Raw genomic sequence first — 18692 nt, forward strand, 5'->3', positions numbered from 1 at the left:
TGTTTCATTGATTGTATTTAGAGATTTTCTTATTTCAGTATGATGGTTTCCCTTTAAAAAACACAAATTTTTCGGGGTTTTGGCATTCAGAGTTTAGTAAATAACCCCCCTAGAGTTGCTTGTTGTGTTCATACTTGTGTTCTGGGGCTTGTTGGCGGGTTATACGGGTGCAGTCCAAGGAGAAGCAGCGTTTCCCTGGCAGATATATATATATATATATATATAGAGTTGAATGAAGAATATTGGCAGGACAGGGACCACGGATTGCCCCCTGGGCTACTGTAATACTGGCAAAGGCAGAAGAACATGGTACAAGGACAATACATACATATATAGAGTTCAGCACAAGATGAAGGTTCAGGATGAAATGGACTGAGTAACAGCAGCTTATATACACTACAGACTGGAGCACAGAGCAGATTGCAGCGGGGGCCCACGCCGGGGCACAGATATGAATTTCTTATTATTCAGTCAACAGGTGGACGAAGGACACAGGGAATACTCCTTTTCTGTCCGGGAAGCCTTCAATGTGCCCAATCTGCAATGAATAAACACAGAGAGGCAGGTTTTATCTAAACATCTGTGTCACAAAAATAGAATACTGTATTTAAAGGGGTTGTTTGCCTTTAAATTAACCATTAGTATGATGTAGAGAGTGATATTCTGAGACAATTTGCAATTGGTTTTCATTTTTTTTATTATTTGTGGTTTTTGAGTTATTTAGTTTTTTATTCAGCAGCTCTCCAGATTACAATTTCATCAATCTGGTTACTAAGGTCCAAATTCCCCTAGCAACCATGCATTGATTTGCATAAGAGACTGGAATATTGACATATTGTCAATTTCCCAGCTGCCCCAAGTCATGTGACTTGTGCTCTGATAAACTTCAATCACTCTTTACTGCTGTACTGCAAGTTGGAGTGATATCACCCCCTCCCTTTTACCCCCCAGCAGCCAAACAAAAGAACAATGGGAAGGTAACCAGATAACAGCTCTCTAACACAAGATAACAGCTGCCTGGTAGATCTAAGAACAACACTCAATAGCAAAATCCAGGTCCCACTGAGACACATTCAGTTACATTGAGAAGGAAAAACAGCAGCCTGCCAGAAAGCATTTCTCTCCTAAAGTGCAGGCACACGTCACATGACTGGGGGCAGCTGGGAAATTGACAAAATGTCTAGCCCCATGTCAGATTTCAAAATTGAATATAAAAAAATCTGTTTTCTCTTTTGAGAAATGGATTTCAGTGCAGAATTCTGCTGGAGTAGCACTATTAACTGATGCGTTTTGAAAAAAATTTTTTTTTCCCATGACAGTATCCCTTTAAGGTGGCCAATTGCAAGCTGTGCTTCTGTTTGACTCTCCTCTGAAGAGTGACAGCATGGGATCCTCAAAGCAACTCTCAAAAGATCTGAAAACAAAGATTGTTCAGTATCAAGGTTTAGGGGGAAGGCTATAAAAAGCTATCTCAGAGGTTTAAACTGTCAGTTTCCACTGTAAGGAATGTAATCAGGAAATGGAAGGCCACAGGCACAGTTGCTGTAAGACCCAGGTCTGGCAGGCCAAGAAAAATACAGGAGCGGCATATGCAGAGGATTGTGAGAATGGTTACAGACAACCCAAAGATCACCTCCAAAGACCTGCAAGAACATCTTGCTGCAGATGTATCTGTACATCGTTCTACAATTCAGCACAATTTGCACAAAGAACATCTGTATGGCAGGGGGATGAGAAAGAAGCCCTTTCTGCACTCACACAAATACAGAGTCGCTTGTTGTATGCAAAAGCCACAGTCATTCTGGAACAAAGTGCTTTGGACTGATGAGACCAAAATTTAGTTATTTAGTCATAACAAAAAGTCAAGGGTCGGATGAATTCAACCCAATATTAACAAATTCTTCAGGATAATGTTCGAGCATCAGTCACAAAGTTGAAGTTACACAGGGGTTGGATATTCCAACAAGACAATGACCCTAAACTCACTTGGAAATCTACAGACATTTATGCAGAGGGACAAGTACAATATTCTGGAATGGCCGTCACACTCCCCCGACTTGAATATCATGGAAAACCTATGGGATGATTTGAAGCAGACTGTCCATGCTCGGCAGCCATCAAATTTAACTGAACTGGAGAGATTTTGTATGGACTAATGGTCAAAAATAGCCTCATCCAGAATCCAGACACTCATCAAAGGCTATAGGAGGCGCCTAGAGGCTGTTACATTTGCAAAAGGAGGTTCAACTAAGTATTGATGTAATATCTCTGTTGGGTGCCCAAATTTATGCACCTGATTTTGTTACAATGCATATTGCATATTTTCTGTTAATCCAATAAACTGCCGAAATACTACTGTTTCCATAAGGCAAGTTATATATTAAAAGGAAGTTGCTACTTTGAAAGCTCAGCCAATGATAAACAAAACTGCAAAGAATTAAGAGGGGTTCCCAAACTTTTTCATATGACTGTGTGTATATATATATATATATATATATAATACATATATAACACCATATCCTGACTACTCACCCACCACTCCTGGTCCTCTTCTCCAGTCACGATAATCACTTCTCCCTCCACAAACGTCAGTTCATCATCATTGTCCGCTTGGCAGTCGTATATTGTCTTAACTCGTTTCAGCTTATTCTTCCCCTTTAAAAGAAAATAAATAAGAAATAAGAGCAACAATCCTTTCCTAGATCGTCACCCTGGGGTGTAGGATACCATCTCTTTTAGACTCCACTATAATCAATCATTTTATATTTTTATAAAGGATTTCCTTTTTCTGTGTAATAATAAAACAGTAGCTTGTACTTGATCCCAACTAAGATATAATTAATCCTTATTGGAGGCAAAACCAGTCTATTGTTTTTTTTTTCATGTTTACATGGTTTTCTTAAGGTATGAAGATCCAAATTACAGAAAGATCCATTATCCAGAAAACCCCAGGTCACGAGCATTCTGGATAACAGGTCCCATAGCTGTACATCAGAATCTCTTATGAAATGCTGACCAATCACAGCACTTACGGTGTTAATCTTTCGGGGAAGGGGCACAGGCGTTTCTGGAAGTGGCGGGGGGCCGTTGTTGGAAGTTTCTGGAACTTGTTTCTGGACAGGGGTGTGGTCTGTGTGCTGTGCATTATGGGTCACATCCACCGGCTGAGCATTTTGATTGGCTTCATGAGAGTGAGGTTTGGGAAGCACATCCCCAGCAGCTGGTTTAGACATCACCTCTGCAAGGTTGGGCTTGGGAGGAAGAGTTTTCAGCTGGGGCTTTGGAGGTAAATCTTGGGGTTTCGGGGGCAAATCTCCCAGCTGAGGTTTAGGGGGCAATTCTCCGGGCTTGGGAGGCAGATCTCCGACATGTGGTTTCTGGGCAATATCCGAAGGCTGCGGTTTTGGAGGAAGATCGGCAATTTGTGGCTTCTGAGGCAGATCTCCAGGCTGGGGAGATTTCTGGAAGATTTCGGGCTGCTGGTTATACTTATCCATTGAGAGATGATGAGAGGTGTCTATTTTTCTAAGTGCCACTTTGAGGACAAACAAAGAAGAAATAATTAAATAATTAGACATCAGAGAAACAATAATGATGTGAAATTAATAATCCTATATTTACATACAAACGACAGGGAATCAAAATCCTTACTCTATGACCACAATTTATTCTGAAAAAACACTTCAAATACATAACACTGAGGGGTTCTGTGAGCATATATTGAGTATCACTCATGTATTATAAGGGTTAATGTACCCCCTACTGTAAATGATAAGGATATTAGAAGTCACTGAGGGGTTGTTCTGTGATCATATAAAGGCACAAGGCTGCAGGCTGAGTTATACAGGGAACTCTGAGTATCACTTATGTATTAAAATGAATAATGTACCCCCTACTGTAAATTATAAGGATATTAGAAGTCACTGAGGGGTTGTTATGTGACCATAAAAAGGCACAAGGCTGCAGGCTGAGTTATACAGGGAACTCTGAGTATCACTTATGTATTAAAATGAATAATGTACCCCCTACTGTAAATTATAAGGATATTAGAAGTCACTGAGGGGTTGTTCTGTGACCATATAAAGGCACAAGGCTGCAGGCTGAGTTATACAGGGAACTCTGAGTACCACTCATGTATTATAAGGGATAATGTACCCCCTACTGTAAATGATAAGGATATTAGAAGTCACTGAGGGGTTGTTCTGTGACCATATAAAGGCACAAGGCTGCAGGCTGAGTTATACAGGGAACTCTGAGTACCACTCATGTATTATAAGGGATAATGTACCCCCTACTGTAAATGATAAGGATATTAGAAGTCACCGAGGGGTTCTGTGACCATATAAATGTATACACACACACACACACACAAAGCTCACATTTAATGTACAGGAGAGAAAGGGTGAGACGACAAACTGTAAAAGACTTACCTTTCTGAGGTAGTTTTGGTAGGACTCTTGGGCCTAACGCAGTCTTTGTTGTTCCTGTGCTAAAATAATTAATGGAAAATAAAAGACAAATGATACACAGGCTTCCAGACCTTATTAGTCTTACTGAAATACATCAAGAGTTAAACCTTCTGATATGAAGATTTCTATATGTGGATCTCTGTCTGACAATTCCCTAACAACTCACCTTGATGACAATCTCTCAAACTTGTTCAGAGTTTTGTCTGCAGCACTTGGGCCCATGTCATTACCTGGCAGAGATAAATATTAAAAATGTAAAACCACACAAAAAAGCATTAGCCAAAGTGTCATTTAGAGAGACAATATACAGTGTTTATAAGCAGGGTACCCTATATAAACATAATACATGAGTGGGTACTGCCATACTGCACTCACTCTTCTCTCTCATCTTATGAACATTAAACGTACTAGTTTCACTTCCATGTAAGTATATATGTCTACTTAAATGAACAGTAACAATGAAAGTGTTGCGCTACACTGGTAAAACTGATGTGTTTGCTTCAGAAACACTTCTATAGTTTTTATAAACAAGCTGCTGTGTAGCCATGGGGGCAGCCATTCAAGCACAGGATACACAGTAGATAACAGATAAGTACTACTATAGTTTATATAAACAAGCTGCTGTGTAGCCATGGGGGCAGCCATTCAAGCACAGGATACACAGTAGATAACAGATAAGTACTACTATAGTTTATATAAACAAGCTGCTGCGTAGCCATGGGGGCAGCCATTCAAGCACAGGATACACAGTAGATAACAGATAAGTACTACTATAGTTTATATAAACAAGCTGTTGTGTAGCCACGGGGCAGCCATTCAAGCACAGGATACACAGTAGATAATAGATAAGTACTACTATAGTTTATATAAACAAGCTGCTGTTTAGCCAAGGGGGCAGCCATTCAAGCACAGGATACACAGTAGATAACAGATAAGTACTACTATAGTTTGTATAAACAAGCTGCTGCGTAGCCATGGGGGCAGCCATTCAAGCACAGGATACACAGTAGATAACAGATAAGTACTACTAAGTACTACTATAGTTTATATAAACAAGCTGTTTATATAAACTATAGTAGTACTTATCTGTTATCTACTGTGTATCCTGTGCTTGAATGGCTGCCCCCATAGCTACACAGCAGCTTGTTTATATAAACTATAGTAGTACTTATCTGTTAACTACTGTGTATCCTGTGCTTGAATGGCTGCCCCCATGGCTACACAGCAGCTTGTTTATATAAACTATAGTAGTACTTATCTGTTATCTACTGTGTCCTGTGCTTGAATGGCTGCCCCCATGGCTACACAGCAGCTTGTTTATATAAACTATAGTAGTACTTATCTGTTATCTACTGTGTCCTGTGCTTGAATGGCGGCCCCCATGGTTACACATCAGCTTGTTTATATCTATAGAAGTGTTTCTGAAGCAAACATCCGTTTTACCAGTGCAGGGCAAAGCTACATTTTCTTTGGTGTTACTGTTCCTTTAATGATCATATTGAAAGAAAACCCCTGCTGATAAACAATGTATATTCGACCAGTGCTCATCTGAAACTGGCAATAAAACAAAGGCCTTAGAGAAGGGAAAGCAGGAAGCTAGAATGGAAAGAGAGAGGAATACCCCAGTATTTATGTTACTCATAATTCTCATTTTAAATAATTACTGCTCCCAGAATCCTTAGCCGAACTTACAAGAGCCGATGAGCTGCAAGAGAAAGATCCCTGGTTTAGTCTGTTTCTGAGGGCAGTTAGTCAATGGCCATTATTCAGAATGAAAGCAACATATATAGGTGCTGTGTGTATTATATAGTGAATAAAGTAGCCCCACAATATAAGGATATTATGTCACGAGGAGTTTCATGACCATATAAAAGTACGAGGCCGAAGAGCGAGTGTTTTTATACAGGTCATGGAACTCCGAGGTTACTTCTAATATCCTCATATTTTGCAACTGGTGGTACTTTATTTATTATAATACACAAGTTTGAGTGAGTCATGTGACAGAAATGACATCACTACTCACCGTTTCAAACTGATGACATCAGAACTCACCGTTTATAAGGATATAATACACAAAAGCCATGAATATCTTGTAAATTATATCCTTATAAACGGTGAGTTCTGATGTCATCAGTTATAAACGGTGAGTAGTGATGTCATTTCTGTCACATGACTCACTGAAATTTGTGTATTATAATAAATAAAGTACCCCCAGTTGCAAAATATGAGGATATTAGAAGTTACCTCGGAGTTTCATGACCTGTATAAAAACACTCGGTCTTCGGCCTCGTACTTTTATATGGTCATGAAACTCCTCGGTGACTTATAATATCCTTGTATTTTACAAGAGGGGGTACTTTATTCACTATATAAACGGTGACTAGTGATGTAATTTGTCACATGACTCAATAAAACTTGTGTATTATAATAAATAATGTACCTTTGTTGGAAAATATGAGGATATTAAAAGTCACCTCGGAGTTCCATGACCTTCAGCCTCGTGCTTTTATATGGTCATGGAAATCCTCGGTAACTTATAATATCCTTATATTTTACAATAGGGGGTACTTTATTCACTATATAATGGAGTATATGGGAGATGACCTTTCCGTAATTCAGAGTTTTCTGGATAACAGGTTTCTGGATAACGGATCCCATACCTGTATAAGTGTCAGATGCTGAATGGTCAGATACAGGTAGAATTCTATTGTTTCTATCTGTATATCTGATCGTTCGTTTCAATACACACGTGTAGGTGAATTGTCAGATATACAGATAGAAACAATATAATTCTACCTGTATCTGAAGATTCAGCACTAACAGTGGCCGATGTTCGGGTGCCTTCTGTGGTGTTTATACAAATGGCCTGTAGATGTCACTGTGCTCAAGACTTATACTGTGCATACTTTCTATACAGCTTGTGGTGTTAAGAGTTGCTTACTGTTGTGTAATGGCTGCATGAGCCTGCTAATAAAGCACTGTTATACTCTACTCATTCTTGGCTACCCAAAATATAACACCTTCAAAGGCATCCAATCAAAATTTTCCATCCAGCCGACCGATATCCAAGTCTCCTGCCGATATCATGTCTTATCTCCCCCCACACACACACCAAATATAATCGGAAAATTTGTTTTGTAAGTTATGGGTGGTCTAACAGTTTGACAGATGTTGGCAAAGCCAGAATGAGCACAAGCTGCAGCCATTGGCTGAGAACTGTCTGCAGAATGGGGTGGAAACGCTGTGAAGAGGAAGGATACACCTCGGAGAAGTGCAGCATCAGAGCACGGAGCTGAAGGAAAGAGGAAGACGAGGAAAGGCACACACTGGGCCAGAGAGCTTTCACTTCAGAACTCACCACAAATAACTGAGCCCTTACTGGGGGGGCCATGAGGTAGCGGACTTGGTGGGTCGGAGAGGGTTCGTTTGTGTCCCGGGGGTGGGGGAGGAGGTCTCTTCTTGGACAGAGTGCAACTGCCACTAGGGGATTGGGTGCTTAGAGGGAGGGTTGAAGTAGGGCCACTCGCCACTAGAAAAGCATAAAGAAATCTTACTAAATGTAATAGGTTCCCTATGAACATCTTTCACTTCTGCTCAGCACAGGAGTAAAAGCAAATCTGAAATCTTTCATGCACTCAATTTGCAGACCGTTGTTTTCAGATGATCCGAACACTGGGAGGGGAATGGAAAACAGTTAAAGACACTAAAAAAGTTTTTTTTTTTTAAACATTTAAAGGATAAGTAAACCTTTCAAATAACCGAATGTAAAATTGATGCGAGTGCTATCCCAAGCACTTTTGTCATTTACATTCATTATTTATATTCTTTTTATTCCAAAATATTATGGTATTCATGTACTGTTAATATAAATGAATTTTGTTACAACAGCGCCACCTGCTGGTCAGCTTCCCACCAGTCTGACCACCAAGTAGTCAAGGAAGTTGTCAGGAGAAAGCAAGAGGTTGCTCTGATGTTCTTCTGGTTAGGAGAACAATTAGAAACCTTTCTCAAATCTTTCCTAGCCAGAAGAACATCAGAGCAGTCTCTTTCTTTCTCCTGACAACTTCCATGACTACTTGGTGGTCAGACTGGTCAGAAAATGACCAGCAGGTGGCGCTGTTTAAACAAAATTAATTCATATTAACAGTACACGAATCCTTTAATATCTTGGAATGAAAAAAGTATAAATAATGAATGTACATTGCAAATGTGCTTATAACAGCACTCTCGTCTGACTTATTTTAAAGGTTTACTTATCCTTTAATATATTAAAATTATCCATCAACCTAAATACACTGAAAGAAGCCTAATATTAACGCTGTTATGCATTGTGCTCCAAATGATTTGTAATAATTTTCAATATAGCGTTCTTTTGCCCCAACAGTCCTCGCTCCCTTTTGTCATGTAGCTTATTGGAGGGGCAGTGTCCCTGTGAAATCACTATCAGAACAAAGTACAAGAATTCGGGGATTCACAGTACCGTGCAGGGCTTGGTGGTGCTGCTGCGTACCTCCCAAACCCAACATAGTGCCATAACAGCAGAGAAATGGAAATTAAGGGCATCCAATGCAGGGGGCTACTAACTGCAGAAACTTTCCAGCATAAGGAATTATGCTCTGAGCCAATGACCCAGAAGTGAATAAGACTTTAAAGGAATTGTTCAGTTTAAAAATAAAAACTGGGCAAATAGATAGGCTGTGCAAAATAACATATGTTTTCAATATAATTAATTAGACAAAAATGTAATGTATAAAGGCTGGAGTGACTGGATGTGTAACGTAATAGCCAGAACACTACTTCCTGCTTTTCAGCTCTCTTGGTTGGTTTTCAGGCAGTAACCAATCAGTGACTTGAGGGGGGGGGGTCACATGGGTCATAACTGTTGCTTTTGAATCTGAGCTGAATGCTGAGGATCAATTGCAATATCACTGAACAGTTATGTCCCATGTGGCCCCTCTTCAAGTCACTGACTAACTCAGAGTTAGAGAGCTGAAAAGCAGGAAGTAGTGTTCTGGCTATTATGTAACACATCCAGTCACTCCAGCCTTTATACATTACATTTTTGGATAACTGACTATATCAGAAACATTTTTTATTTTGCACAGCCTATCTATTTACCTAGTTGTTATTGTTACACTGAACTGTTCCTTTAAAACCCTGGAAAAAATTAAACTGATTTACCTGGGGAGCACTTACACCTTATTATCAGGTCTGGACTGTGAATCAAAATAAGTCGAATCCGAATATATGTAAAATGAAAATTAGGGGCGGGGAGGGAAATGTTCCCCTTCCCACCCCTAATTTGCAAATGCAAATTAGAATTCGGATTTGGTATTCGGCAGAATCTTTCGCGAAGGATTCTGGGGTTCGGCCGAATCCAAAATAGTGGATTCGGTGCATCCCTACTTGTTTATATTACTAAAAGGACTCTGCATTTTCATATTGTTATATATATATAAAGCCAGAGAGCCTGCACTGTACCTTTGCCTGCATTCCTGGGGGGCAACGGAGGGCCATCTGCAACAGGAGATGTGGGGGAGTCTGTGCTTGTAGACATGAATATCTGGTTGGTGAAGGCTCCATAAGAGAGTCTCTGCCTGTCCCGAGGAGTAATAAAACCGGGCAGTGACAGCTTGTCTTGTGGGGAAATGCTGGACGAATGGCAGAAGCTCTGGGGTCTGGGGGAACGCTCTTTCTTGATTGGACTTGGCTTTTGGGAGAAACAAATGAAAGTCTGTTAGTCACATACAGTATATATATATTTATAATATACACAAAAGCCATGAATATCTTGTAAATTATATTCTTATAAACGGTGAGTTCTGATGTCATTTCTGTCACATGACTCACTGAAACGTGTGTATTATAATAAATAAAGTACCCCTTGTTGGAAAATATGAGGATATTAGAAGTAACCTCGGAGTTCTATGACCTGTATAAAAACATTCGGCCTCATTTCTATAGTCATGAAACTCCTCAGTGACTTATAATATCCTTATAATTTACAAGAGGGGGTACTCTATTCACTATATATATATATATATATATATATATATATATATATATAGATATATATATATATATATATATACACTGTATATCAGCACACACTTTACCACCCACTATGCACAGTATAACTGAAATAGTAAGTGCAAAATGCACGTGAATATACGGAGCACTTAATATAACATGGGGTCATGGAAAGATATATAATTAAAATTTTAGCTAACCTTATCATCTAAATCATCATCACTCTCGTCCATTTCTTCCTGTCGGAGGTTCCAGTCGTACTCCACATGGACATGAGGATTCAGCTTCCCTGCCAGGCCTTGGGAAATCTGCAGCAGAAACATTCTGTTAAATGATCTTGTATAGAATCTAAGGAGGAGGAGGGGAGATTGATTCCATAGGGACACTTATTCCCATTGGCCATAAGTAAGGATTCTGCTACCGGTTTACAAAAAGCAGTATGGCACCAGTTGTTTATATTGACATAAATAGACATAAAAGGTTTTTAATAATTGTAAGATCTTTAAAGTATGTAATTGTATGTTCTTTAAAGAGATCCCTCTAATTTATATGCATATATTATTGGTTTTGTTTGCATTTTAGCCTTGCTTAAAGGAGCAGTAACATAAAAAAATATAAGTGTTTTAAAGTAATAGAAATATAATACAGTGTTGCCCTGCACTGGTAAAACTGGTGTGTTTGCTTCAGAAACACTACTATAGTTTATATAAACAAGCTGCTGTGTAGCCATGGAGGCAGCCATTCAAGCACAGGATACACAGTAGATAACGGATAAGTACTACTATAGTTTATATAAACAAGCTGCTGTGTAGCCATGGGGGCAGCCATTCAAGCACAGGATACACAGTAGATAACAGATAAGTACTACTATAGTTTATATAAACAAGCTGCTGTGTAGCCATGGGGGCAGCCATTTAAGCACAGGATACACAGTAGATAACAGACAAGTACTACTATAGTTTATATAAACAAGCTGCAGTGTAGCAATGGGGGCAGCCGTTCAAGCACAGGATACACAGTAGATAACAGATAAGTACTACTATAGCTTATATAAACAAGCTGTTGTGTAGCAATGGGGGCAGCCATTCAAGCACAGGATACACAGTAGATAACATAAGTACTACTATAGTTAATATAAACAAGCTGTTGTGTAGCAATGGGGGCAGCCATTCAAGCACAGGATACACAGTAGATAACAGATAAGTACTACTATAGTTTATATAAACAAGCTGCTGTGTAGCCATGGGAACAGCCATTCAAGCACAGGATACACAGTAGATAACAGATAAGTACTACTATAGTTTATATAAACAAGCTGCTGTGTAGCCATGGGGGCAGCCATTCAAGCACAGGATACACAGTAGATAACAGATAAGTACTACTATAGTTTATATAAACAAGCTGCTGTGTAGCCATGGGAACAGCCATTCAAGCACAGGATACACAGTAGATAACAGATAAGTACTACTATAGTTTATATAAACAAGCTGCTGTGTAGCCATGGGGGCAGCTGTTCAAGCACAGGATACACAGTAGATAACAGATAAGTACTACTATAGTTTATATAAACAAGCTGCTGTGTAGCCATGGAGGCAGCCATTCAAGCTCAGGATACACAGTAGATAACGGCCAAAGAAGAAAATGTTCAGGTTACACAGCAGATAGCAGATAAGCTCTGTAGAATATAATGGTGTTATCTGTTATCCACTAATTAGGAACACAGGCAGATTCGGGAAGATTTGTAGCCCGGCAACAAATCGCCTCTTCTTCGGATGTCTAATCTCCCCAAACTGCCTTCCCGCCAGTTAGAATGTAAATCCCCGGTGGGATGGCAATCGGTGCACTTAGTTTTCTGAAGTTGCCTCCCAAGCAAACTTCGGGTTTTGGGTTAAAGGGAATGTCCACCTTTAAGTTATCTTTTATTATACTATAGAATGACTAATTCTAAGCCACTTTTCAATTGGGCTTCAATATTTATTTTTTCATAGTTTTTATATTATTTGCCTTTTTCTTCAGGCTGTTTCCAGCTTTCAAATGGGGGGGGGGGACCCCATCTAAAACAAATGCTCTGTAAAGCTACACATTCTATTTTTCATCTTTTCATCTTTCTATTCAGGCCTCTCCTGTTCATATTCCAGTCTCTTATTCAAATCAATGCATGGTTACTAGGGTAATTGGGACCCAACGAGATTGCTGAAATTATAAACTGGAGAGCTGCTGAATTAAAAGCTAAATAACTCAAAAGCCACAAATAATAAAAAATGAAAACCAATTGCAAATTGTCTCAGAATATCACTCTCTACATCATACTAAAAGTGTTAATTGAAAGGTGAATAACCCCTTTAATTAGGGATGCACCGATTCGGCCCAAACCCTTCGCAAAAGATTTGGTTGAATACCGAACCAAATCCTAATTTACATATGCAAATTAGGGGTGGGAAGGCAAAAACATTTTTTTACTTCCTTGTTTTGTGACAAAAAGCGATTTCCCTCCCAGACCCTAATTTGCATATGCAAATTAGGATTCGTTTCGGCCGGGCAGAAGGATTCGGCTGAATCGGAATCCTGCTGAAAAAGGCCAATTGCTGGCCAAATCCCGAATCGAATCCTGGATTCGGTGCGTCCCTACCGATCCAGGTTTAAAACGCCAGCAATTGTTATGGCTGATATCACATTGGAATCTTAAGTCTGCTACTTACCAGCTCCTCACATTGAGTTGCTTTCAGTCTCTTTGCAATGTCGATAGCTGTCTCACCGACATGGTTGACTGTTACAAAAACGACAATGATTAATACTGGCTAAATTGTGTAGTGCCTTACTCTGCATGAGAATCAGTGTGACGGCGCAGGATTACTATGTAGACAAAACAAGAGCATTATACACAATGACATACCTAGTGATCTTATAGCCTTAGTGATTAAGGGATTCAGAAAGTGGGACCAAGTAACAGCTAAATAACAAGACACTACATTGTGCTTCTTACCAGCATCAATAGTTGGCTTTCCCTTCAAAAGCAATTTTAAGCATTCCGGCTTGTTATATAAGCAGCAGTAGTGTAAAGCAGTGTTGCCCTTTCCAGTCTGCTTATCTAAATTTCCACTGCAGGAAAAATAAGGCAATAAAAATGAATTAGGGGTGAGAGTAATGAATCACAGCGCTGCTCATTTCCATCCTAATGAAGAGACATCAAGAAAATTCCAAACAGCAATACATATTATACTGAGACAGCATTACATATTACTAATAGCATTCACTTTCCCTCACACCTAAAACACAAGGGCTTCTGAGTTCTCAGCAATGTAACTATTGAAATAAATAGAACAAGTATATACAGTTGAGTTGTGGCTGAACTATGCCAGGGCATTGATGCTATGTGGACCATTACCCAGACCATGGCCAATATATATTCAAACTGTTTGCTAAAATATATTGTTGAGTGATGTGAAGGGGTATTAAGCTTTTGCAGGCAAAAAAAGTCAGAGATGGTGCAAAGTGATGTCAGAAAGGATGGTGTAAAGTGATGTCAGAAAGGACGGTGTAAAGTGATGTCAGAAAGGACGGTGTAAAGTGATGTCAGAAAGGACGGTGTGTCGGATTTTCAAATAAGATGAATATTAACTATAAGAATATTCAGGTTTATTAATGATAACGTATGATTATTTTACTCAATAGAATACATATTCATGATTGATATTATGCATATTTGATTAATCATATAGTGGTGAGAAATGAAGTTATATTTTGTTTTATATAAATTAATGTTTAGTTGGTAAGAAACTTCTGTTCTGAAAAGGATGTTTTATCAGACTCCTAACACAGGTGTATAACCTTTGTGCTTAAAGCAAATCTCAAAGGTTGTATAATCCTTGGTGTCTGTGTGAATAAGATGAGAACACCTTGAAGGATTTTACAAACTATCCACAGTATAGAGCACACCTGTTTGAGAGGGTAATAATTAATCAAAGACCAAACCAATTTTGAATGGCTAGTGTGTTCACAAGTATATTATATGTACCAAAAGTATTAAGGAATCATAAAGTATTGTTTCAGTCTCAGACAATGTCAACAGTAATGTTTAACACCAGACTAAGGAGGTCAAAGGCTATTATGTATTTTTTAGATATTTTTAGGTCACGATGTTTGAGGCAATAGTGCCATCTACAGGTAGTGTAGGACATCACGCCCAGGGGTAAATGATTGACATTTTACAAAATATTTAGATTAAATGGTGATAGTTTAACTTTTGGAGACTACCCTTCAATTCCAATTGGTTAGTTAATTAATCCCAGGGGTTGAGTTTTAGACAGAAAGGAGGGATAAATTAGGAGACACTGGGTTACTAAGGAGGGAAAAAAAATTAAAAAAGGGAGAGAGAAAAAAAGAAAAAGAAACTAAAGAGGATAAGGAAAGGAGGGCTGACTGAAGAAGAAAAACTCTACATCTGAAAGAAAGAGAAGGAAAGAAATCTAAAACTACTTGGAGACTCAACTATAAGAAGACTCATTCTTCAACTAAAAAGAAAAGGACCAGTGGATTTTAAAGATCTAGAAAGTGAGATAAGGGTGACATCACAGGCCAGTGAAAACTCTACATCTGGTAAATATAAATTTTTGTTATACTTTTTCTCGATTAAGTTGTATGCTTGGATATTTATTATTCCTATGTGTATTATAGTCATACCCTAAGCATTGACTTTCCCAGAATTGCAAACTGGGAATAATCTGTTTAATTTGGGTCCATTTTATTTTTCATTAATATATATATATATATATGATATCCAAGTTAACGATTTAATGGGGAAAATTTAAGGACAGAATTCCTTAGCAAATCAGAATCAGTCACATATTCCTCCTTTGATTCCAATACCTTATTAATAATGAGTGTATATTGTCTTGTGGATGCTCGCCATATTAATGATTTTGGTCTTATCAATTAATATCTGTTGATAAATTTTATCTTGTGTTTATATCAAGAAGTATTTGGTGGATTTTAAAAGAAGTGATAATTTGATTTGTTATTATTATATATAAATAAATTAATTATTTTGTTAAATAGTTGTCCTGATTTTTCACCCTTTGTACCAATTGATTGGGAAAGCTCGATATCGAATTCAGAGTTGGGCATATATTATTTAAGACTCCTCCTGTTTATTACTTATAAGGAGCCTTAAATTCTTTTAAATAATTTTATATAATTTCATTAAATATTCGCACAATTAGCCCGACAGGTGCAAAGTAATGTCAGAAAGGATGGTATAAAGTGATGTCAGAAAGGATGGTGCAAAGTGATGTCAGAAAGGATGGTGTAAAGTGATGTCAGAAAGGACGGTGCAAAGAAGTGATGTCAGAAAGGATGGTGCAAAGTGATGTCAGAAAGATGGTGTAAAGTGATGTCAGAAAGGACGGTGTAAAGTAATGTCAGAAAGGATGGTGCAAAGTTATGTCAGAAAGATGGGTGTAAAGTAATGTCAGAAAGGATGGTGTAAAGTGATGTCAGAAAGGATGGTGTAAAGTAATGTCAAAAAGGATGGTGCAAAGTTATGTCAGAAAGGATGGTGTAAAGTGATGTCAGAAAGCGTAGTGTAAAGTGATGTCAGAAAACGTAGTGTAAAGTGATGTCAGAAAACGTAGTGTAAAGTGATGTCAGAAAACGTAGTGTAAAGTGATGTCAGAAAACGTAGTGTAAAGTGATGTCAGAAAACGTAGTGTAAAGTGATGTCAGAAAACGTAGTGTAAAGTGATGTCAGAAAACGTAGTGTAAAGTGATGTCAGAAAACGTAGTGTAAAGTGATGTCAGAAACGATGGTGCAAAGTAATGTCAGAAAGGATGGTGTAAAGTGATGTCAGAAAGGATGGTGTAAAGTAATGTCAGAAAGGATGGTGTAAAGTGATGTCAGAAAGGATGGTGTAAAGTAATGTCAGAAAGGATGGTGTAAAGTGATGTCAGAAAGGATGGTGTAAAGTAATGTCAGAAAGGATGGTGTAAAGTGATGTCAGAAAGGATGGTGTAAAGTAATGTCAGAAAGGATGGTGTAAAGTAATGTCAGAAAGGATGGTGTAAAGTGATGTCAGAAAGGATGGTGTAAAGTAATGTCAGAAAAGATGGTGCAAAGTAATGTCAGAAAGGATGGTGTAAAGTAATGTCAGAAAAGATGGTGTAAAGTGATGTCAGAAAGGATGGTGTAAAGTGATGTCAGAAAGGATGGTGTAAAGTAATGTCAGAAAGGATGGTGTAAAGTGATGTCAGAAAGGATAGTGTAAAGTAATGTCAGAAAAGATGGTGTTAAGTAATGTCAGAAAAGATGGTGTAAAGTGATGTCAGAAAGGATGGTGTAAAGTGATGTCAGAGCACATAATGCACAGAGAAGTTGAACTGTAGCTGTAAAATTGTAGGCACTACACTGACTCTGGAAATACATTTCAGCTGTTTCTTAAAAGGTAAAACTGGGTTTGCCGAGATACATAAAGTGCAACTGTGTGATGTAATATAACCGGGTTTTGATTATTGGCATGCCCTATGGAATACTCATTTACGGTATATGTATAAATTAGAGATCTGTAAGCTTGGCAGAGTTGGGGTGACAATGCACGGCCTGGATAATGCAGTTAATTTAGAGCAGAGCAAAAATACAAAAGGAAAATCCTACCAGTTTTGTACCAGGAAGTCGACCAAGGGAAGAGACGTAGAGTCAGCAGTCCGGACTGCAAAATGAAGTGCAGTTTCACCTGGCTCCTAGAAAATAAAATATGCTCTGCACATTACTCATGTCAGCATGAAATGAGTAACAAAACCTTATTATTTTTTTGGTTTTGAGTGGATGTAGTTTGAAAAAATAAATAAATAAATAAGAAAAGTCGAAAGAAAAGTCGAAGAGCAAGAATATAAAGTACCGTTACCTGTCCAGATTCTACCAGTGGTTCCATTATCTCTACACCTTCTGCATAGACTTGGATTAGTGCAAGTAAATCCCTGGATTTCACAGCCTCGAGCAGCTCGTTCAGTTTTTCTGCCCCGGTAGAACAGATCTTTCGGGAAAACCTCCGCTCCACATACTTAGCAGTGATATATTCTTTACGTGCAATCCTGCGAGCAAAGCAGCGAAACAGGAAATATTTGTGTAAGAGACATCATTTTTTATGGATTATTTTGGTCGCAACAATGTTTTTTGCATAAATTAAATGCATTATTCTCACTCCTTCAACCCACACATAAATGCGTCGCCTCCACACGGTATATATATATATCAAAATTGGACAGCACTCTCACAACGTTTCCAGCCGAAACGCCAGTTTGTAATTTATTGTAGGCAAACAAACTGACATTTCGGCTGGAACACCAGCCTTTCTCAAAGTGAGAAAGGCTGGTGTTCCAGCCAAAACGTCAGATTGTTTGCCTACAATAAATTACAGAAAATTGATGTATAAGTCCTGAGAGTGCAGTCTCTTACAATTATGGTTTATGACACACAGATCAGTCAGTGATGTAACTACTTTACAGTAGACCCCACTTTATCTCAAGGCGGCACAGAGGATAGATAAGGGGGTCTTGATTGCGGAGTATGTTATTTAAAGGGCATGTAAAGGCAAAAAAATAAAATCCCATTTTTACTTTCTTTAATGAAAAAGAAACCTATCTCCAATATACTTTAATTAAAAAATGTGTACCGTTTTTATAAGAAATTTGACTGTATGCAGTGAAATTCTCCCTTCATTTACTGCTGTGGATAGGAATTGTCATACAGTCCCTAACTGCTGAGCAGGGAAACAATCATACTTATGAACAGCAGGGGGAGCCCCCGCCTTACTTCTCAGCCATGCAGAACTCAAACAGCTTTGTTTATGACGATTCTTAAGCAGCCCAGACCACACTGAGCATGTGCACAGTCTTGGTCTTGCAAAGATGTTTAACAAAGTTACAAGATGGTGACCCCCTGTAGCCAACTTTGAAAGCATAAATTATTTGTTTGATTAGGCTTGTGGTGCAGTAATCATGTTTATATTTAGTATACAAAATACAGTATTTCTAGCCTTATTCTATTTTAGACTTTACATGCCCTTTAAACGTTGCTGCCCAGTCTCTATGCTGCCAGCAATCAGGTAGAGATGGGGGTACAGTGGCCCTTTAACACATACAGCCCACTGCAGGTTTCTTAACTTAAGATACTAAGACAAATAAGCAAGGTAGGAATTCCAC

The 18692-nt window shown here is 38.5% G+C and overlaps 1 protein-coding gene across 6 annotated transcripts in view; it reads right to left on the bottom strand.

Annotated features, from left to right (window-relative positions):
• Positions 1-18692, bottom strand: part of asap1.L (ArfGAP with SH3 domain, ankyrin repeat and PH domain 1 L homeolog) — a 190142-nt gene continuing 171450 nt past the window's right edge. For 3 of the 6 annotated variants that reach the window (XM_041566643.1, XM_041566644.1, XM_041566645.1), the window contains 11 exons: positions 17396-17582; positions 17146-17231; positions 13483-13598; positions 13199-13266; positions 10700-10807; positions 9951-10179; positions 4636-4699; positions 4431-4489; positions 3033-3535; positions 2533-2655; positions 2-538 (listed from right to left, as the gene is read on the bottom strand). In XM_041566643.1, the coding sequence (XP_041422577.1) occupies positions 464-538; positions 2533-2655; positions 3033-3535; positions 4431-4489; positions 4636-4699; positions 9951-10179; positions 10700-10807; positions 13199-13266; positions 13483-13598; positions 17146-17231; positions 17396-17582 (1618 nt within the window). In that variant the 3' untranslated portion in view covers positions 2-463. Of the gene's footprint in view, positions 539-2532; positions 2656-3032; positions 3536-4430; positions 4490-4635; positions 4700-7827; positions 7999-9950; positions 10180-10699; positions 10808-13198; positions 13267-13482; positions 13599-17145; positions 17232-17395; positions 17583-18692 lie in introns of all 6 variants that reach the window. The other 3 variants (XM_041566641.1, XM_041566642.1, XM_041566640.1) reach the window with 2 other exon arrangements.

The sequence above is a fragment of the Xenopus laevis genome, chromosome 6L, assembly GCF_017654675.1.
Source record: "Xenopus laevis strain J_2021 chromosome 6L, Xenopus_laevis_v10.1, whole genome shotgun sequence".
Taxonomy (NCBI): domain Eukaryota; kingdom Metazoa; phylum Chordata; class Amphibia; order Anura; family Pipidae; genus Xenopus; species Xenopus laevis.